Genomic DNA, 23,654 nt, shown 5'->3' on the forward strand with positions numbered 1-23,654 from the left:
AAGTTACCACTAATTATTTCTGTTTTATTTATATTATTGAAAATATGTTGGCAGGATAGGAAAAAGTAAATGAAAATTACTCATCTATAATTAATGTTGCGTTCATGGTAAATCCTCGTTGAAACGAAATGAGGCACTCCACTTAAATTTCAATAAAACGTCCAATTTAGCCGAATTGTGCTTTTTGTTTTATCATCGAACAGGCCATTAACTGAGAACGACTATGAATGTTTTATTGGTTATATAAACCTAAAACGAGCATCGAAATATAACACTACGAGGAGTGGTGTTTTAAATTCTTTGTTTGGTCTCCCATGTGTTTTTCTTATGATTTGTTAGAGGAAATGTCACGTTTTTTAATTTTACTTCGACTGGTCATCGTAACTTCAGACTTAGGATGAAGCAATTCTGAAGAGGTGGGATCCGTATTCGCTATTCAAAGTTTTGTCTGCATTGTCGACATGCACACAGATAGATCATTATAAAAATATGACTTTTACTACATGTAAAGACTAACCTATGTTTTCTGGAGAATCTGTCATTTCCATTTTATTCAATCCTACGCCACAGTAGCATATTGATATTCAAAAATAACTTGGACACTTTGTTCGTTTGTACGCCATTCATCTAAGAATGTACTGGAGGAATTTTTTTTACTCTTTTAGTAAGTGTAATGACATATCTAATAATAATATATATACAAATGGAAAACAATTAACAAAACATTATTAGGAACAGGCAGCTCTCGACATTAACTTGGTGAAGAGGTCTACTAATTATATAGCTATCCAATCAGCAAAATGTGCTTACTCAGACTGTTGGTATGAAGTGTAGGGACCTGAGAGCATTACACAGACCTGTGTGTAAAACTACATGGTTATTTTGCGAACCAGACAATATATACTTATACTAGTGGACAAGTTACGGAGACAGGTGGAAGGAATTCTCTAATTAAATTCGTTTCCACGAAATTAATTTCTTTACCACGAATTATAATTTTCTCAATATCCACTGATCAAAAGCCTATTTAGGCTATGAATTTACTAACCCAAATAAAAATAATCAAAACTTAAACTCTAGTTTGTTTCGTTATATACATGTATTAATCGACCTCCGATGAATTATAAGACATATTTATATGTGGTGTGTGCTTTTCTGCTCTTGTTTGTAGATAGTAACCGATTTTCTATGCTTTTTCTCCGTTTTAAAATCTATTGCTTTTAACCCCGCTTTACAAATTACAATGCAAGGGCTTTAATATAAGTTCACCAGGTGTAACCCCAATATTTTAGATTAATATTTTGTGTGCATGCATTAAAGAATCTTGAACTTTTTTGTTCTTATTTCCAAAAGTTGTCTCCATATTATATTATGGAACGTGCTTAAAAATCTTAAAATTACAGAATCAGGTTTTGGTAAATATTTTTTCTTGGCGAGGCAAAGTCCAAACATAATGACAAAAGTTGAAAAATGCGAGTTTTTAGCTGTTGGTGAGGATTATTAACATACAGAAATGAAAGTGCCATTGGACAAAGTTAAGATAATTATTTCCATTATTGATAGGACCGCATAGTAGTTTCTGACTTCAATTCAATAAAGGAATATGAACATCCGTTTTAAAATAAATATATTCTGTCTTAAAACGATGACAAACATAAACTATTATGCAAGGTGAAGATAACGAACAGTGATCAATCTCATAACTCCTATAAGCAACACAAAATAGATAGTTGGGCAAACACGGACCCCTGGACACACCAGAGGTGGGATCAGGTGTGGAGGTGTTAAAGGCAGTGGCTGTTTTTTCCTTCTCTCTCTGTACTGTTTCTGTTGTTTGCGCCATAATTTCCGCTGTGCTCGTTTTGATCTATCTCACATTTGATCGATTAAGTATAAAATAGATACTTGGGCAAACACGGACCCCTGGACACACCAGAGGTGGGATCAGCTGCCTAGGAGGAGTAAGCATCCCCTGTTGACCGGTCACACCCGCCGTGAGCCCTATATCCTGATCAGGTAAACGGAGTTATCCGCAGTCAAAATCAGTGTGCCAAGAACGGCTTAACAATCGGTATGAAACACGTCAGACAACATTTGACCCAATGCGAGGATGTATTGACAAACTAGATCGTTATAACGACCATAGAATTTGCGAAATGCTGACTCCAATCGAGACTGTTGAAATCCCTGTACCATCAACTTGTTTGTCAGTAGCTTACCTCGATTTAAAAACTGACTATACGCAGAACAAGCTCTTGCATATCGAATCAGTTGAGATACATAAACACCATATGCAGGTGATAATGGAATATTTCTACATAAATATGGGAAGGTGACGATGGAGAAGCTGAAATCATCCCGTTTGTCCTACAGTTGAGTTGTCAGTTTGCCGTTAATGTCTACTTTCAATAGAATATCTAAGTATGAAGCAGAAGTGGATGACTCTGTGGTGTCCTTTATTTCGAGCTCACAGGGATATATCAAATCGACATATGAATGAAAGCTATCATTGTTAATAGACAAAACGTCATCGATATATCTAAAAGTCTAATTGAAGGCCACAGCGAGAGATTTTTTCTTCTCAAGTAGAAGTTATCTGAGATATAGCAAAAGCCTTGAGATACATATACATGCAGGCGTATTTTACCTAGTTTGAGTTGCGGTGTGATCACGTGACGAAGTTTGGATGAGCATTATTGGCCATTTAAAGCAAATGCTTAGTAATTCTTCGCATTGCAGAAATAGACTGAATATATGTTAGAGCAGTAATGAATATGTATGAATGTTTATGATCGAAAAAATCGATTCCAAATTATCTATCAATAAAAGAGGTAGATTTCCTCTACTATCTACCAACCAGTATACATGTAATTAGAGACGAACGAAATTTCTGCCGAAAGATGTTGACATGAAAATATTGCAATGGATAATACAATGATTTTTTCAAATCTAATATTGGTTTATGCTATATGTTTCTGCGGATGTCATGGTAAGAATTTTAGTATCTTTTTGATTTAATGGTATATATCGCATAAAAACTTAAAACTATACTGACAAAAAAGTCGTTTGAGGTCAGCATTTTGTAAATTCTATGGTCATTGATGATCATATTTGCGAGTACAACCTGTCGTTAGGCTGAATACCGTCTGACGTGTTTCATACCAATTGTTAGGCCGGTTTTTTTCCAAGTGATTTTGACTACGGATTACTCTGTATACCTGATTAACAGATAGGGATCACGGCGTGAAGTCAACAGTAATGCTAACAAATCCTAGATTCCTGAACTTACCTCTGCTGTGTCCAGGTGTCAATGTTCATGTGACTCTTAATTTTGTATTGTTCATAGGATTTTATGAGATTAATCGCTGTTCGTTATCTTCGCCTGTTGAATTTCATACTTTAATCCATTGACATAAATCTGGCAACAAAAAATCTGAATCCAATGACATAACTCTGGCAATAAAATATAGCTCACTGGTTTGAAAGTCTTTTTTCATTTCAGTCGGTCAGTACAACTTCACCAATGAGTGGACAAGAATGTCAGTCTTATTTATACATGCTTCACAGCATATTCATCTCACTGTATGGTTTCACCTTTAATATATCCTTTAAAAACTGAAGGATTATGTGTACGTTTTCGTACAAATTATTGGAACAATTTTGTTGGTTTGATGTACGTTTTAAAATGTGGGATGTGAGTTGCCGCAAATAAAAGTTCAAACCATGTACTGCTAATATTTATTGAAAATTTCCAAAACCATGCACAAGACTCAACACATCGAGGTGTACTCCCATTTGCAATGTAAATGCCATCCATCACACCTATTATTTCAAAACATGCATTTAAAAAATCATTCCTGTTAGACGTCAAAATACTCAACATATTAGTAAATGTTAATGGAAATTTCGTACTGAATAAAATTCTGCTCGCAGAAAAAACTTTATCTACCTACTTACCCTCCTTTAAAATTTAGAGTCGAGATTTGGGAAATAATATTTGCAAAATAAATATTGCGACGAAACGTTGCGCAATATCTAAATGAAGACAGAGACATAAATTTATGCATGATATTACCATCAATTTTGTTGGAGTCTCTTTTAATGGTTATTGTAAATAATCTTGTTAAACATAAACTATTTCAAAAGTCTTATGTTATATATCAATAATCAACAATGTGTTTCAAAATATTGAATCCAGGGGCAATGACTTTGTTTTTATTAAATCCTTGATCAAGTACATTATGAAAGGTAAGGATAACGAACGGTAATCGACCTCATAACTCATATAAGCAATATAGAATAGAGAGTTGGGGCAAATACGGACCACTGGACACACCAGAGGTGGGATCAGGTGCCTGAGAGGAGTACGCATCACCTGTCGGCAGGTCACGCCCGCCGTGAGCCCTATATCTTTATCAGACAAACGCAGTTATCCGTAGTCATAATCAGTGTTCCAAGAACGGCCTAACAATCTTTATGAAATACGTCAGAGACAATTTGACCCAATGAAAGCTTGTATTGGCAAACTAGATCGTTATAACGACCACAAAATTTGCGAAATGCTGACTTTAAGTGAGACTGTTGAAACTCCTGTTTCTTTATTTTGTACAGACATTTTGAATAGTTTCATGAAATTATTATGAATATTATGATATCGTTTTAACCAGTTTTAAAAAAAATAATATTTATGATTGCAATTTTCTGACGTTGATATGTGATTATGTATATGTATGTCCCGCATATTAAAATGCGTGATGTTCTATCCTCTTATTAGTTTTAACTCTAATAAATTGAAATGAATACACATTTTAAACTTTTATCAAATAATAATGCGAGTATGGAGTTACCTTAATTGATTTTTACCTAGTTGAAAAAAATGTAGATAAAGTTTAAAAATATGATGTGTCAATCTTATATCTTTTACCCTTAGTTTCAAAGATGTAAAATACTCCTTTGGCACAGTCCCGTTTTTCCGCGCTACCGGTCAAATTAACCGTGCGGTAGAGTTTCACCTCAAACATTCCATGTTTATTGGGTGCGCTGAGATATGATATTCTTATTACATGATAACTCTCTTTATTAATAAATGAATTGTCTTTGTTATAGACTATATATAATGAATGGAAATCTTATGATTTATTGTATTAGGAGAGGGTTATATAAGTGTTTTGATCTTGTGCCCAATCCTTTGATGTTTAGTCAATGCAATATGTTCAATTCAAATTTAGTTATAGAATGCCAGACGTAAATCCCAGTCGTAAGTGCAACGGCCACGACAGGTTTCGTGAAACACTCAGAAGACGTGCGCGTCATGTGATCGTAAACGTAATAGCATTTTTACGATTAACGATCGATTAGTGAAACGGCCGCGAGCAGACTCTGTTTTGATATTTAAGAACATAGCTACATTATTTATATATGTATGTTTTAAAGCTAACATGTTTTTTGTTTGCATATTATTTAATATTTCTGAATTTTTACAAGAATCCATTTCTAAGCATCTGTACTATTCAACATGTTATACAATCAATCTGTGTATTGAATTTTTCTAATTCATTTTACAGGCTCTATCAATAGATTTGCATTTTCCAATGAACGGAACGGGTCTGTGGTACTAACGAATAATGAAACGGTTAGTTTATCGCTCGTGGTGGACATATCGAGCAACACAACCAAAACTTTGAGAGTTTTTCTTATTTATGAGACCCCGGATAATGAGTCGATCGAATTAAAAAGAAATTCATACACTTGGAAGGATGGGGATGAAGTAAACGGAACTTTATCTCTTGAATTTTCGCTGAGTAGTGCAATATTTCCAAATTATGGTCGATATTCCGCAAAGTTATTGGCAAACATTTTTAATTCTTCATCCTCTGAGGAAATTTTGTGCAACATTGTCTACGAAGAACCATTATCAAAGATAACTGTAAGTTATTTCACATTCATTGGATGCCACGAAGCATATTATCTGAACATTTTTTAATCAATCAATACCGATTGTCTGTAAACTTTTGTTCAAAACTACATGTGTATTTCGTTTTCATTTAAGATATATCTAAGCAATGGATTATTATTTTTTGAAAGATGGAGTCTCATAACGTCATAATTGCAAAGGTGTGTGCAAACAAATAATAATGCATTGCTTATATTTACATTTTAAAAGTCTTTTCTAATATATGGTGTTTTTTTTAATCTATTTTAATCCTTTGGGTAAGTAGCAATTAACGGAATGGCATGGAACAGCGCATATAATGTACCATCGTAAAAGAAAAAACAGTGCGCAATGCTGAAATATTAAATTCAATTTCAATCAAATATCATAAACATCACTAACAAGTTGTACAATTTGAACTTTCTACAATTAATATTTTATCTAAAATTTATCTAATTGTAAATAGCTAGGTAAGGTAGTTAACAGGTGACATTCGACCACGTTGTCACTTCGAGAAAGTGAAAGTACAATTACGGAATGAAGAATTGTTGAAAAAGCCCGCATTGTAATTGATTTCTTGTGTTTGGTTGGTAATAGTAAACACATTAGAGTTAAGACCAACTTTTTCGACATCGAATGAGATGTAGTTACGTTGTCTGAGACGGAAAAAGGCAACAAAACTTTATTTTCATTATGCTAATGTTCGGCCTAAACGCAGACGTCACGCTTGAGAGTGTTCATACACTTAACAGGCTTTGGTGATTCGGTCTTTACAGTTATAAGCAAATGTCATTAAATCTTCTAATGCTTTTTATTAAAGGATAAAAAAGTAAGTACGTATTTGATAATGTAACATTTATTGTATTAAGTACAGTAGATGTAGTTGAAATATACACATACCGTGTATATTTCAACTACATCTACTGTAGTAAAAAGTTTTGATTAACAATGCGCTTGCAAATATTTCATGTTTTGTCGATTTGATATATATGAGTCATTTCGTACGTAAGCCCATTAGTGCAAACCAAAACTAAATAAAAAACGAAATTATTATATAAAAAACGAAATTATTATATAAAAAACGAAAACTAAATAAAAAACGAAATTATTATATAAAAAACGAAATTATTATATAAAAAACGAAATTATTATATAAAAAACGAAATTATTATATAAAAAACGAAATTATTATATAAAAAACGAAAACTAAATAAAAAACGAAATTATTATATAAAAAACGAAATTATTAAATAAAAAACGAAATTAATAAATAAAAACGAAAATATTAAATAAAAAACGAAATCAAGAACAGTTTTTGAGAATATAATGTGTGTGTGTCAGTGGATCTTAGCAAGGAAGGAAACATGGCTCCTAATTCTTTGATTTACTGCGATTTCATCATCGCCAATGGAGTTTTACAGAAATCTAATGACATTACAAATTAGACAACTTATCCATTCACCACACGTTTATCTACTATGTTCGCTGAAAGGTCCCAAACGTCGTGTATCGGATTACAGGATTTCTCCAAAATTACTTCAACACTAGCCCCCATAAATCTAAGAATATATATGGCTCCCATCAGCCACATACCTCAACAATCACTTGACTCTACACTAATTAAGTGTTTCGGCGGTGTGAAAATTGAGCAAATTGATTGGATTGATCGATAGATTGAAGTTTAGCTGCATGCAGATCCGCCTCATCAGAAGTCTATTTGCACTTCACAATTATCATGCAGGTTGATTATTCTGAAATGAAGGTGTGAGCATATCCCTTAAATTTTTATTGCGTTGGTATGAACCACACTATAGGTACAATGTAGAACAGAGAAAACGTCTTTGTCTCTCTGGAGGGTGTGCCATTAATTTAAAAGCTTTTGCTTTTTGGTGGGTAATAGCTATAGCTGTAAAACTCCATTGGCGATGATGAAATCGCAGTAAATCAAAGAATTAGGAGCCATGTTTCCTTCCTTGTTAAGCTCCACTGACACACACACATTATATTCTCAAAAACTGTTCTTGATTTCGTTTTTTATTTAATATTTTCGTTTTTATTTATTAATTTCGATTTTTATTTAATAATTTCGTTTTTTATATAATAATTTCGTTTTTTATCTAGTTTTCGTTTTTTATTTAATAATTTCGTTTTTTATATAATAATTTCGTTTTTTATATAATAATTTCGTTTTTTATTTAGTTTTCGTTTTTTATATAATAATTTCGTTTTTTATATAATAATTTCGTTTTTTATATAATAATTTCGTTTTTTATTTAGTTTTCGTTTTTTATATAATAATTTCGTTTTTTATTTAATAATTTCGTTTTTTATATAATAATTTCGTTTTTTATATAATAATTTCGTTTTTTATTTAGTTTTCGTTTTTTATATAATAATTTCGTTTTTTATTTAATAATTTCGTTTTTTATATAATAATTTCGTTTTTTATATAATAATTTCGTTTTTTATTTAGTTTTGGTTTGCACTAATGGGCTTCCGTAATTTCGCAATATTCAATGCTTACGTAAACTACGAAATATATAGTAAAACTGCCTGCATATAGTGTTTGATATCGAACCAGTAGAAATGTTACAATATTCCGTTGTTTTCAGATGGACTGTGCCAGATTCCTGTCCGTTAATAACGACTCAGTCGAGTTCTTTGCCAGTGTAACTAATGGTGCAAATGTAGATGTGTTATGGAGTTGGAATGTAAACTGCCAAGACAGATCTGTTATCAGTACCCTGAATGTATCGACAATACGGTGCAGTGTTACCAATGTCGGTGAAATGAATGTTACCATTACTGCTAGAAATCCGGTGTCGGAGAGCACGACTTCCTGTTCCGTTACTGCGCTGTATCCACTGCAGGACTTCCTGATAACACCCAAGGCACCCTACTTTCAAACAACAGAACCAGCGGTTTTCTTTGTTAACAGTACCTTACCGGAGCAGAATGCATTTGGTAAAGTAGCTTTACTGCTGTTTGCAAATGGCACTCAAAGTTCGGACTTCTTGATGAATACGACATTCATGGAGCATGAATTTCAAAACCAGATGATATTTCAATATGCATTCAAGGTTCAGGGATATTACAAAATATTTGGGGAACTTATTTCTCGGATTAATACGTTATATCTCGAAACAACAGTTGGGATCTGGGACAAACTTGATGAAATAGAAATGGCTGTATCCAAAACCAACATTACTTATAAAGACCCTATCACTGTTTCGTGGATTTCTACTCCACAGTCTCATTTCAACTTCATTATATGGTATGGAGACGATACGAGCGACAACAAAACAACATCGTCGTATGATCAACCATTTGAAGGAACAGATTTAACAAAAACATTCGAAAGAGTGGGCCAATTCAAAATTCTTCTTACAGCTTGGAATGAAGTTTACTCAAAGAACTCTACAATAATCGTGAATGTGGAAAAAACCATATCTTCAATTGATGTAAGTTTTAAACATCTCAAAATATTTCTAGTAGGTACTGGTATCTTTTCTGATTATACTGAGAAAAGAGAATTTATCAAACGTTACTTTATTTGAAAACAAGCGAATAAGCTTTAACGATGGAATAAGTTAGTTCCTAGTCCTTGTTAAATGTGACCGGTAAGGGATGTCCTTGAAAATTCAGAACTTCTGGAAAAGCATTTTATAAACAAGAGTTGTCAGAGAACAACGTAGCTCGCCAGGAAACGTGAATATACTTATCCTTGCCTCTTTGGTTCAAAATATGCACGAAGCCTAGGTTAACTTTTGTGAAAAGTGTGTCAAAGTCCACCGTCAAAGTCACTGTGTCAAAAGTCGTGGTATCAAATCAAAGGCCTGGCCATGAGGAATTCATATACAGCATATTGAAGATAAGATATGGTCCATGTTTAAGTTTTCTATCAAAGTGTGACGCCGACACCAGGGTGATAGTACTAGCTCTTCATCGTCCAGGCAAGCTAAAATTGACATGATTACATAATGTTGGAATAAAAAAAATGAAACCTATAACCCCCCTTACCGTATGGATTATAATATATGAAAGCCACTAAAAAAGCATAAAATTGGGAGAAAACTCTTGTCTTTAACTGTTGATACTCGGAGCATTATCGAGAGCAAATAAATCCATTTCAATGAAAAACACTCTAAAGGACAAATAACCTTTATCTCTTTATTAAGCACCATAAAGGACATACAACTCCTGTCCGTGGGGATCCGGGTTAGAATAAGTCGTCAGTACCCCCACCCCCGGGAATCCGGGTTAGAATAAGTCCTCAGTACCCCACCTCCAGATATCCGGGTTAGAATAAGTCGTCAGTACCACCACCCCGGGGATCCGGGTTAGAACAAATCCTCAGTACCCCCACCCCCGGGGATCCGGTTTAGAATAAGTCCTCAGTACCCCAACCCCCGGGGATCCGGGTTAGAATACGTCCTCAGTATCCCACCCCCGGGGATCCGGGTTAGAATAAGTCCCCAGTACCCCCACCCCCGGGGATCCGGTTTAGAATAAGTCTTCAGTACCCCCATGCTTGTCGTAAGATGCGACTGAATTAGGATGATACCTCAAAAACCGAGGTCCCATGTCAAAGCAGGTGTGACATGATAAAGATTTCTCCCTTATCAAAGACAGTAAGCGCCGAGGATGGGTCTAACTTTTGCAGCCCTTCACCGGCAATGGTGAAATCTCCATATTAGTGAAAAATTCTCGAGAGGGACGTTAAATGATATACAATCAATGAATCAATCATTTCGCTATCATGTAAACCGTTTGTGTTTAGAGTGTTTGGTATGCAACCGAGAGACCAAGATTCTTATCACTATATAAAGGGCAGATAAATCGTGTGGCTGTTAAAAGCATTATCATACGCAGATAACAGTTGTTACTGCCCTTGTATTCTACATAATTAAAGAAAAGATAACTCTAGTCATTACATCAATCATTATAAAGGACAGCTACATATCTGTGTAAAGTGTTATCACGAGCAGATGACTCTTGTAATTATATATAAGACGAAGGCTGATAACTCTTGACTCTATAAAAAGCTTCCGATAAATGCAAAGAACTGCAGATTAATGAACATCATCAAGACATATTGCACTGGTCACTATATAAGAGCAGATAACTCTTGTATTTATTTAAAGCATGACCCCTGGGTCGAGGCCTCTGCTTGTGGACTGTTCGTCCCCGAGGGTCTCTACAGCCCAGTAGCTAAGTACTTCGTTACTAGTTTGAAAATACGGATGTATATTTAATTGCTGTTACAAAATTTAGAAATTCATTTCAAAATTAAGGATTATCTCCCTCATGCATAGCTCTTATCCTTGGAGGAATTTGGCTCTACTTTTTTGGCACGCTGTTTTTGGCTATATTTAGCTCTAAAACTTCATAGTTATTTCGGATTTCAAACATTTCGGTTGAGCATCACTGAAGAGACATTATTTGTCGAAATGCGCATCTGGTGCATCAAAATTGGTACCGTATAAGTTTTACATTCAACAGTTGTTATTATAAACAAACATTACAAAAGACAAATATCTCTTGACATTGTGTCACAGGATGAAACATTGCATGTTTGATATACTAATTTAATTATCAGGGGAGAGATATTGCTTTTCTATTTTCAGTCAATCTGTCCGTGCATCCGTCTGTCTGTCTGTCTGTCACAAAATCTTGTGAACACTTCTCCTTATATATGGCTTATCGGATAGACTTGAAACTTTGTAGAATGCTTCATTACCATTTGTAGATATACATATTGCATGGACAAGAGGATCCAAATATTTTCCTAAAAGTTATAGTGGATCTCAGAGAGGGGGAGGATGTAACATAGCTTGTGACCACTTCTCCTATATAGCTTATCTGATAGATTTGAAACTTTGTACAATACTTCATTGCCATTTGTAGATGTTCATATTGTCGGGACAGGGAGATCCAATTATTTTCCTTGTAGTAGATTTAAGAGGGTTGGAAATTGTTAAAATAGTTTGTGAATGCTTCTCCTTTTAGATGTCTTATGCGTTAGACTTGAAATCTTATACAATCAGAGATCATAACTTTTATGTTCTTGCCCATGCTTTCTCCTCGATACCATGTAGTATATTAAATGGAGGAGGTTTCATTCGGAACACTTCCAATTTGGGGAGGTGGGGATACTTTTTTTCATTATACACATCGTCAAAATTATTATTCATCATTTCTTCCCAAGACGTTTCATCCCATTCATATTTATCGTGATGAACGCCGATTGCCAGAGGTGTGTGAGAGGTCAGTATGGACTGTGTATGGTTGCGAGTATCTTGTTAGTTGTTTTATTTGTTTTGGTGCTATATCAGCAAGATTCGAACAATAACACTAACCCGAAAACACCCCTAACTGGGCTAAGTGACTATATATATTTACGTATATAGTTACATCAAAGAAACCTAGATTCACCACAGTTTCTGTTTTTCCTGAATTTACGGCGAGAGTTTGGGTTTACCCTCTATTGGTAATTATCAAAATACTATATCAATAACTAGATATTTTGAAATAATTATTTATGATTTGACTAAATTGTGTGAATGATAGAGTGAGATAGTACTTAACGATTTTATATATTTTTAGATCATCCTCCGGAATTAGGATAATAAACAGATTAAGAAACCAAACCACAGCATTGTGTTTTCTTGCTAAATACAAGATGATAACATTGTAAAAATAATTATAACGGACAGATAGCTCTTGTTCCTATGTCAAACACCGTCAAAAGCAGAAAACAACTATTGATATATGAAGTATTACATTATAAAGGGCACACACATAAAGGGTACTAAAACAATAAGTGTGGATATCCAATTGTATATCGTAATATTAGATATAAACTGTTAATATATATTCTTCCAGCTCCTTTGTAAACGATTTATATCCTCGGATCTGGGGCATGTGAATTTCACCGCCATTGTCGATCAAGGAGCAGACATTGGAGTGGAATGGGACTGGAACGTCAATGACACCCATCAAATTTTAAGAACCTCGATAAATTACTCCGTTTTTGAATATAACATCACTACTCCTGGGCAAATCAATATCGCCGTTCTTGCAAGGAACTTTATATCCCAAATATCATCGACATGTATCGTAACATTACTTCGTCCAAGAGAATTTTTCATACAGCCGTCTAATTCATATTTCCAGACAACTGAACTCGTCACATTCTCCATAAATGCATCTTCAAACGAGCATTTCCCAGCAGTGATTAATTCTTTAATACTATATTCAAACTACACAGGCCACATGCTTCTAAAGAACGAAACAAATATTAGTGACGCGGAAATACGTAATGGATACCATTTTGACTATCTATTTGAAATACAAGGATATTACAAGATCTGGGGTAATCTGACATCGGAAATTGACACAAAATACCTAGAAGTGGAGGTCGGTATTTGGGATAAACTGGATGCACTGAATTTTTCAACTTCAGCAACACACATTGACTTACTTGATGCAATAAACGTGGTATTTGTTTCTGCGCCACCTTCTTTCTTTAATTACAAAATCTCACTAGGGAACGGGGACTTCTATCAAAATACAAGTGATTCCTTTGTTGAAAAGTACACTGACATCAATGTTACACATCACTACACAGCGACGGGCATATACACTGTGACAGTGTATGCATGGAATGACCTGTATTCTACCAACCTATCAACAGTAGCGTATGTTGAGGAGAAGATCCGAAATATGGAGGTAAGGCATGTAATACTTAAACCGCATAATAACGTCAATATTTTGATGGCAAATAATTTTCAGAACCCGTTTGTGTGTTGTATTCCATCAAATTTCCGATTGTGTCAATCTTGCAAAGTGTCGTCACTAGCTTTAGACGAAGTATCATCAATTATTAGCGATGGATGGCGCTCATTTTCCTAACAACGTGGGAGCAATTGAGTAATACCTACGTTGAAAGAAAATTTCCATTTGGAATTTCATATCTTAAGAATCTGTATTTTATCTGAACATTGTATAAGCAATCTCTGCTCCATTACCGATGGACATCAATAGAGATAGTCTACATTTGATGTTGTTTGACCTTGTACTGCAACCTAACTATTTTCACTAAATCACCATGTTTACCAGTATTAGATTAATATGATGTTTCGTTGCAGATACAGTTGGCACATGTAGTTTTTATCAGGGATAGGCTTATTTTACTTAGAACTCTTTACTTTTTAAATTCAATTCATCAAAACGTTATGTATGCTAAATATCACATAGTGAAGTTGGGTTTGATTACTGTGATTTAAAACAAGCCAATAAAATTGGGAACTCTGTAAATGTGCGACGATTTGTTTGCCTTGTTTCGATTCAGTTCGAAAAACAGGAAATGTGGGTCATCGTTCTTGTAACAACCCCTAACAAGAATTACACTACAAGTTTGAAATGAATCCTCACAAGCATAGCGGAAAAAAACCCCTATGGAAAACCAATTGAACAGACAGACTGACAGAAAAAAAGACAGATAGAAAGCAAAGTTATAGTCACCTTTAATTTGATATACTAGGCGACTAATAAAAATTGGAAGGGTTTAATCTTACTTGTATGACATTGATGACATTGCATCGCCTAGACCGTGGATATCTTTTTTGTCAAATATGCATAATTTGAATGTCAATGCTAATGGTAGGAATAAATCAAGACTGAAACTCATAGTTTACCATATTGAGATTGTGTCACTATCAGAGTGAGATATGACTTTACCGAATAAATCCTCAAGTAGCGATGATTCCTTAAAAAAAATTGAAAAAAAATGAACCCTTTTTTCAGATTATATACCAACGATTTATATCGGTGTATTCGGGACTTGTGAATTTAACCGCCTTGGTCGATGGAGGAGCAGACATTGGAGTGGAATGGGAATGGAACGTCAATGACACCCATCAATCTGTCAGAACCACGGTCAACTACACGGTTTTTGAATTTAACATCACAACTTCCGGAGACATCAATATCACCGTCGTTGCAAGGAATTTCATATCCCAAATATCATCAACGTGTATTATGACAGTGCTGGTCCCTTTGAACGGATTTTTCATACAGCCGTCTAATTCATATTTCCAGACAACCGAACCCGTCACATTTGCCATCAATGTATCTTCAAACCAGCATTTCCCAGCAGGTATCCGTTCTTTAATACTGTATTCAAACTATACAGGTCACACGGTTCTAAAGAACGAAACAAATCTTAGTGATGCAGAAATACGGAATGGATACCATTTTGACTATCTATTTGAAATACAAGGATATTACAAGATCTGGGGTAATCTGACATCGGAAATTGACACAAAATACCTAGAAGTGGAGGTCGGTATTTGGGATAAACTGGATGCACTGAATTTTTCAACTTCAGCAACACACATTGACTTACTTGATGCAATGAACGTGGTATTTGTTTCTGCGCCACCTTCTTTCTTTAATTACAAAATCTCACTAGGGAACGGGGACTTCTATCAAAATACAAGTGATTCCTTTGTTGAAAAGTACACTGACATCAATGTTACACATCACTACACAGCGACGGGCATATACACTGTGACAGTGTATGCATGGAATGACCTGTATTCTACCAACCTATCAACAGTAGCGTATGTTGAGGAGAAGATCCGAAATATGGAGGTAAGGCATGTAATACTTAAACCGCATAATAACGTCAATATTTTGATGGCAAATAATTTTCAGAACCCGTTTGTGTGTTGTGTTCCATCAAATTTCCGATTGTGTCAATCTTGCAAAGTCGTCACTAGCTTTAGACGAAGTATCATCAATTATTAGCGATGGATGGCGCTCATTTTCCTAACAACGTGGGAGCAATTGAGTAATACCTACGTTGAAAGAAAATTTCTATTTGAAATTTCATATATTAAGAATCCGTAATTTATCTGAACATTGTATAAGCAATCTCTGCTCCATTACCGATGGACATCAATAGAGATAGTCTACATTTGATGTTGTTTGACCTTGTACTGCAACCTAACTATTTTCACTAAATCACCATGTTTACCAGTATTAGATTAATATGATGTTTCGTTGCAGATACAGTTGGCACATGTAGTTTTTATCAGGGATAGGCTTATTTTACTTAGAACTCTTTACTTTTTAAATTCAATTCATCAAAACGTTATGTATGCTAAATATCACATAGTGAAGTTGGGTTTGATTACTGTGATTTAAAACAAGCCAATAAAATTGGGAACTCTGTAAATGTGCGACGATTTGTTTGCCTTGTTTCGATTCAGTTCGAAAAGCAGGAAGTATGGGTCATCGTTCTTGTAACAACCCCTAACAAGAATTGCACTGCAAGTTTGAAATGAATCCTCACAAGCATAACGAAAAAAAAACAACTATGGAAAACCAATGGAATAGACAGACAAAGGGACAGATAGAAAGCAAAGTTATAGTCACCTTTAATTTGATATACTAGGCGACTAATAAAAATTGGAAGGGTTTAATCTTACTTGTATGACATTGATGACATTGCATCGCCTAGACCGTGGATATCTTTTTTGTCAAATATGCATAATTTGAATGTCAATGCTAATGGTAGGAATAAATCAAGACTGAAACTCATAGTTTACCATATTGAGATTGTGTCACTATCAGAGTGAGATATGACTTTACCGAATAAATCCTCAAGTAGCGATGATTCCTTAAAAAAAATTGAAAAAAAATGAACCCTTTTTTCAGATTATATACCAACGATTTATATCGGTGTATTCGGGACTTGTGAATTTAACCGCCTTGGTCGATGGAGGAGCAGACATTGGAGTGGAATGGGAATGGAACGTCAATGACACCCATCAATCTGTCAGAACCACGGTCAACTACACGGTTTTTGAATTTAACATCACAACTTCCGGAGACATCAATATCACCGTCGTTGCAAGGAATTTCATATCCCAAATATCATCAACGTGTATTATGACAGTGCTGGTCCCTTTGAACGGATTTTTCATACAGCCGTCTAATTCATATTTCCAGACAACCGAACCCGTCACATTTGCCGTCAATGTATCTTCAAACCAGCATTTCCCAGCAGGTATCCGTTCTTTAATACTGTATTCAAACTATACAGGTCACACGGTTCTAAAGAACGAAACAAATCTTAGTGATGCAGAAATACGGAATGGATACCATTTTGACTATCTATTTGAAATACAAGGATATTACAAGATCTGGGGTAATCTGACATCGGAAATTGACACAAAATACCTAGAAGTGGAGGTCGGTATTTGGGATAAACTGGATGCACTGAATTTTTCAACTTCAGCAACACACATTGACTTACTTGATGCAATGAACGTGGTATTTGTTTCTGCGCCACCTTCTTTCTTTAATTACAAAATCTCACTAGGGAACGAGGACTTCTATCAAAATACAAGTGATTCCTTTGTTGAAAAGTACACTGACATCAATGTTACACATCACTACACAGCGACGGGCATATACACTGTGACAGTGTATGCATGGAATGACCTGTATTCTACCAACCTATCAACAGTAGCGTATGTTGAGGAGAAGATCCGAAATATGGAGGTAAGGCATGTAATACTTAAACCGCATAATAACGTCAATATTTTGATGGCAAATAATTTTCAGAACCCGTTTGTGTGTTGTGTTCCATCAAATTTCCGATTGTGTCAATCTTGCAAAGTCGTCACTAGCTTTAGACGAAGTATCATCAATTATTAGCGATGGATGGCGCTCATTTTCCTAACAACGTGGGAGCAATTGAGTAATACCTACGTTGAAAGAAAATTTCTATTTGAAATTTCATATATTAAGAATCCGTAATTTATCTGAACATTGTATAAGCAATCTCTGCTCCATTACCGATGGACATCAATAGAGATAGTCTACATTTGATGTTGTTTGACCTTGTACTGCAACCTAACTATTTTCACTAAATCACCATGTTTACCAGTATTAGATTAATATGATGTTTCGTTGCAGATACAGTTGGCACATGTAGTTTTTATCAGGGATAGGCTTATTTTACTTAGAACTCTTTACTTTTTAAATTCAATTCATCAAAACGTTATGTATGCTAAATATCACATAGTGAAGTTGGGTTTGATTACTGTGATTTAAAACAAGCCAATAAAATTGGGAACTCTGTAAATGTGCGACGATTTGTTTGCCTTGTTTCGATTCAGTTCGAAAAGCAGGAAGTATGGGTCATCGTTCTTGTAACAACCCCTAACAAGAATTGCACTGCAAGTTTGAAATGAATCCTCACAAGCATAACGAAAAAAAAACAACTATGGAAAACCAATGGAATAGACAGACAAAGGGACAGATAGAAAGCAAAGTTATAGTCACCTTTAATTTGATATACTAGGCGACTAATAAAAATTGGAAGGGTTTAATCTTACTTGTATGACATTGATGACATTGCATCGCCTAGACCGTGGATATCTTTTTTGTCAAATATGCATAATTTGAATGTCAATGCTAATGGTAGGAATAAATCAAGACTGAAACTCATAGTTTACCATATTGAGATTGTGTCACTATCAGAGTGAGATATGACTTTACCGAATAAATCCTCAAGTAACGATGATTCCTACAAAATCTGAAAAAATGAACTTTTTTTCAGATTATATACCAACGATTTATATCGGTGTATTCGGGACTTGTGAATTTAACCGCCTTGGTCGATGGAGGAGCAGACATTGGAGTGGAATGGGAATGGAACGTCAATGACACCCATCAATCTGTCAGAACCACGGTCAACTACACGGTTTTTGAATTTAACATCACAACTTCCGGAGACATCAATATCACCGTCGTTGCAAGGAATTTCATATCCCAAATATCATCAACGTGTATTATGACAGTGCTGGTCCCTTTGAACGGATTTTTCATACAGCCGTCTAATTCATATTTCCAGACAACCGAACCCGTCACATTTGCCATCAATGTATCTTCAAACCAGCATTTCCCAGCAGGTATCCGTTCTTTAATACTGTATTCAAACTATACAGGTCACACGGTTCTAAAGAACGAAACAAATCTTAGTGATGCAGAAATACGGAATGGATACCATTTTGACTATCTATTTGAAATACAAGGATATTACAAGATCTGGGGTAATCTGACATCGGAAATTGACACAAAATACCTAGAAGTGGAGGTCGGTATTTGGGATAAACTGGATGCACTGAATTTTTCAACTTCAGCAACACACATTGACTTACTTGATGCAATGAACGTGGTATTTGTTTCTGCGCCACCTTCTTTCTTTAATTACAAAATCTCACTAGGGAACGAGGACTTCTATCAAAATACAAGTGATTCCTTTGTTGAAAAGTACACTGACATCAATGTTACACATCACTACACAGCGACGGGCATATACACTGTGACAGTGTATGCATGGAATGACCTGTATTCTACCAACCTATCAACAGTAGCGTATGTTGAGGAGAAGATCCGAAATATGGAGGTAAGGCATGTAATACTTAAACCGCATAATAACGTCAATATTTTGATGGCAAATAATTTTCAGAACCCGTTTGTTTGTTATGTTCCATCAAATTTCCGATTGTGTCAATCTTGCAAAGTCGTCACTAGCTTTAGACGAAGTATCATCAATTATTAGCGATGGATGGCGCTCATTTTCCTAACAACGTGGGAGCAACTGAGTAATACCTACGTTGAAAGAAAATTTCCATTTGAAATTTCATATCTTAAGAATCCGTAATTTATCTGAACATTATATAAGCAATCTCTGCTCCATTACCGACGGACATAGATAGAGATAGTGTACATTTAATGTAATTTGACCTTGTACTGCAACCTAACTATTTTCACTAAATCACCATGTTTACCAGTATTAGATTAATATGATGTCTCGTTGCTGATACAGTTGACACATTTAGTTTTTATCAAGGATAGGCTTATGTTACTTTTTTTGTTTGATATTCGTAGGATTGGTTAACTATATATCGTTAACCGATTGGTGACTGTATTATCTGCCATAATACTATCCATCTCATTGCGATCCAGCCTCACCCTCCAACATCTCCCAAATGCACCAACATAGTGAAGTTGAAGTGTGTTGTAGTAACATTCCATATGCTCCGTATGGGACGTATGGGTTGTCCCATGGTTTAAAAATAAATAAATATAAATAAATAAGGACCATCGTGTACCAACACGTCTGATGACTGCGGTACTGTCTTTTGATGGCCGGACACATACATGTGATGGTCGTATGTCATAAATTATAATGAAATAAAGAAGTAACTTATATTTATAAAAACTAAATAAAAAGTAAAAATTAATGAAATAAATTATAATTTTTATTTATATAATAATTTTAATAATGATTTTTATTTAATTTATTTCTTAAGTATATTAAAATTTAAAAAATATAATAAGTAAATATAAAATTAAATATTTAAAATATTTGTTATTTATTTGGATTCTAATAGAAGGTAATAATAATTAGTAATCGCACGAGTCTCCGTCCTTCGTCCAATTCAAGATACACCGAAATAAATATACCATAACTATTACATAATTATTAATATTAGTAACAGGTGATAGTAATATGGATGTAGGTATGTATATACATGTGAAATAACTAAAATATATACAGAAAAGAATTAGGGTAGGGTCGCCAAAGAAAATTTTGATAATAGAGTGCCACTAGTTATTACTTTGTTAATCATGAATTATGAAATTATGCCAGACAACAATTTTGAGATCGTCATCAGGCAAGAATTTTGAGGTCGTCGTCAGGTGCTACACCTCAGACCCTGTACCATGTTTCTGTAACTGGATCCAGCTCGGAGCACGACATGGCTCCATAATTCTTATTCGATAGTATGTATTATGTGTATAAAACTGAAGATGTATAATGTAGTAAGTGGTGAGTTAGTACTTATGATAAAATTGTATGATAGATAAAATACCAACCATAAGAAGTGGTATACTTAATTACATAACATATAGATTTGATTAAATAATGAAAATACAGAATAGATGCAAAATCACAAATCGCACACATCCAACAAGCTTACATATATTAAATATAATAGTATGCTGCAGGCCTGCATACATACAAACTGCGACATTGCATCTAAATGTTCGTCATAAAAAGAAGTTTACAAAATACATACGTATAATAACATACCTGGATTTTATGTATATTTGCATATACATATACATATAATATACCGGGATTTGATGTATAGCTGCATCTATATTTTAACTACATGTTTATATAAACTAAAACGATAAAAACGCAAAGTTTATATTCCTAATATTAATATGCTACGATACTTATATATGTAATTGTTTACATACTAATAAACATATAGTTATACACGATAGAAAACCCGAATTATATGCTTAGATGTTTATATAAGTATAACACATGTAGTTGTTTCTATATTAGTAAACATAAAAATTTAACATTAGAATAATGATGCTTAGTGGTTTTCATACTTATAAACATACGAAACTGTTTACATATTTGTAAACATGCACGATAAAACCTTAGTTATACATATAAGTAAAACTTTTTACTCACCAACCGGAAGGAAACTTACGAATGATATTGGAAGCTATAAATCATGCAAATTAAAGATGGCGAATGAATAGATTAGTTATGTGGCAGTCGCTGTGAAGACGCTCATACAACGTAATTTGTGACGTAATTTGTGACATTGTGACGTTTCATCCGCTGAAATCGCTCATACAACGTAATTTGAGATATTGTGACGTTTCACCCGCTGAAACCACGGTACGATGGCCTATTATATATATGTGCAAAGCAGGAGGTTGCGTTAATGAATGCATTGAATACTGAATAAACATAAATTATCAATGGAATTACATGTATAAGGACATGTAAAAAATTAAAATTTTAATAGTAAAGTAATTTGACATAATGATATTTAGATTGGAAACAAAACATTTTTATTATTTAATTAAATAATAATTTTAAGATGTAAATTATATGTATAAATTACAGTAACCCAACTCGTTTAAAAGTAATGTCAATAGTCTAGAGTAACTGTCGCTATTCGATGGATCACCTTGGAAGTAATGATTTGTTTGTTTGATATTCGTAGGATTGGTTAACTATATATCGTTATGTATGCTAAATGTCACATAGTGAAGTTGGGTTTGATTACTATAATTTAAAACAAGCCAATAAAATTCGGAACTCTGTAAATGTGCGACGATTTGTTTGCCTTGTTTCGATTCAGTTCGAAAAGCAGGAAGTATGGGTCATCGTTCTTGTAACAACCCCTAACAAGAATTGCACTACAAGTTTGAAATGAATCCTCACAAGCATAACGAAAAAAAAAACTATGGAAAACCAATGGAATAGACAGACAAAGGGACAGATAGAAAGCAAAGTTATAGTCACCTTTAATTTGATATACTAGTCGACTAATAAAAATTGGAAGGGTTTAATCATACTTGTATGACATTGATGACATTGCATCGCCTAGACCGTGGATATCTTTTTTGTCAAATATGCATAATTTGAATGTCAATGCTAATGGTAGGAATAAATCAAGACTGAAACTCATAGTTTACCATATTGAGATTGTGTCACTATCAGAGTGAGATATGACTTTACCGAATAAATCCTCAAGTAGCGATGATTCCTACAAAATCTGAAAAAATGAACTTTTTTTCAGATTATATACCAACGATTTATATCGGTGTATTCGGGACTTGTGAATTTAACCGCCTTGGTCGATGGAGGAGCAGACATTGGAGTGGAATGGGAATGGAACGTCAATGACACCCATCAATCTGTCAGAACCACGGTCAACTACACGGTTTTTGAATTTAACATCACAACTTCCGGAGACATCAATATCACCGTCGTTGCAAGGAATTTCATATCCCAAATATCATCAACGTGTATTATGACAGTGCTGGTCCCTTTGAACGGATTTTTCATACAGCCGTCTAATTCATATTTCCAGACAACCGAACCCGTCACATTTGCCGTCAATGTATCTTCAAACCAGCATTTCCCAGCAGGTATCCGTTCTTTAATACTGTATTCAAACTATACAGGTCACACGGTTCTAAAGAACGAAACAAATCTTAGTGATGCAGAAATACGTAATGGATACCATTTTGACTATCTATTTGAAATACAAGGATATTACAAGATCTGGGGTAATCTGACATCGGAAATTGACACAAAATACCTAGAAGTGGAGGTCGGTATTTGGGATAAACTGGATGCACTGAATTTTTCAACTTCAGCAACACACATTGACTTACTTGATGCAATGAACGTGGTATTTGTTTCTGCGCCACCTTCTTTCTTTAATTACAAAATCTCACTAGGGAACGGGGACTTCTATCTAAATACAAGTGATTCCTTTGTTGAAAAGTACACTGACATCAATGTTACACATCACTACACAGCGACTGGCATATACACTGTTACAGTGTATGCATGGAATGACCTGTATTCTACCAACCTATCAACAGTAGTGTATGTTGAGGAGAAGATCCGAAATATTGAGGTAACATATACAATACGTAAAGAATATGTCACATGTGTAATCGTCATTATTTTGAAGGCAGTCTTGTTCGAAAAACGTTAGTTTGTGTACAAAATTTAATGTTTTGCCATCAGAATTGACATTGCTTTACTGATGCGAGTTCGTCGCCAGATCTAGGTGATTTTTCAAAA

The 23,654-nt window shown here is 34.5% G+C and overlaps 1 protein-coding gene across 1 annotated transcript; it reads left to right on the plus strand.

The window, feature by feature from the left end:
- Positions 1–5,590: 5,590 nt before the first annotated feature.
- LOC130055218 (uncharacterized) lies at positions 5,591–23,624 on the plus strand. Its single transcript, XM_056167095.1, has 7 exons — positions 5,591–5,926; positions 8,545–9,393; positions 12,818–13,663; positions 14,741–15,589; positions 16,658–17,506; positions 18,570–19,418; positions 22,636–23,624. The coding sequence occupies exons 2-7, from the start codon at positions 8,545–8,547 to the stop codon at positions 23,563–23,565; spliced, it is 5,172 nt and encodes a 1,723-aa protein (XP_056023070.1). The 5' UTR covers positions 5,591–5,926; the 3' UTR covers positions 23,566–23,624.
- The last annotated feature ends 30 nt before the right edge of the window (positions 23,625–23,654 follow it).

The sequence above is a fragment of the Ostrea edulis genome, chromosome 5, assembly GCF_947568905.1.
Source record: "Ostrea edulis chromosome 5, xbOstEdul1.1, whole genome shotgun sequence".
NCBI classification, from domain to species: Eukaryota; Metazoa; Mollusca; class Bivalvia; order Ostreida; family Ostreidae; genus Ostrea; species Ostrea edulis.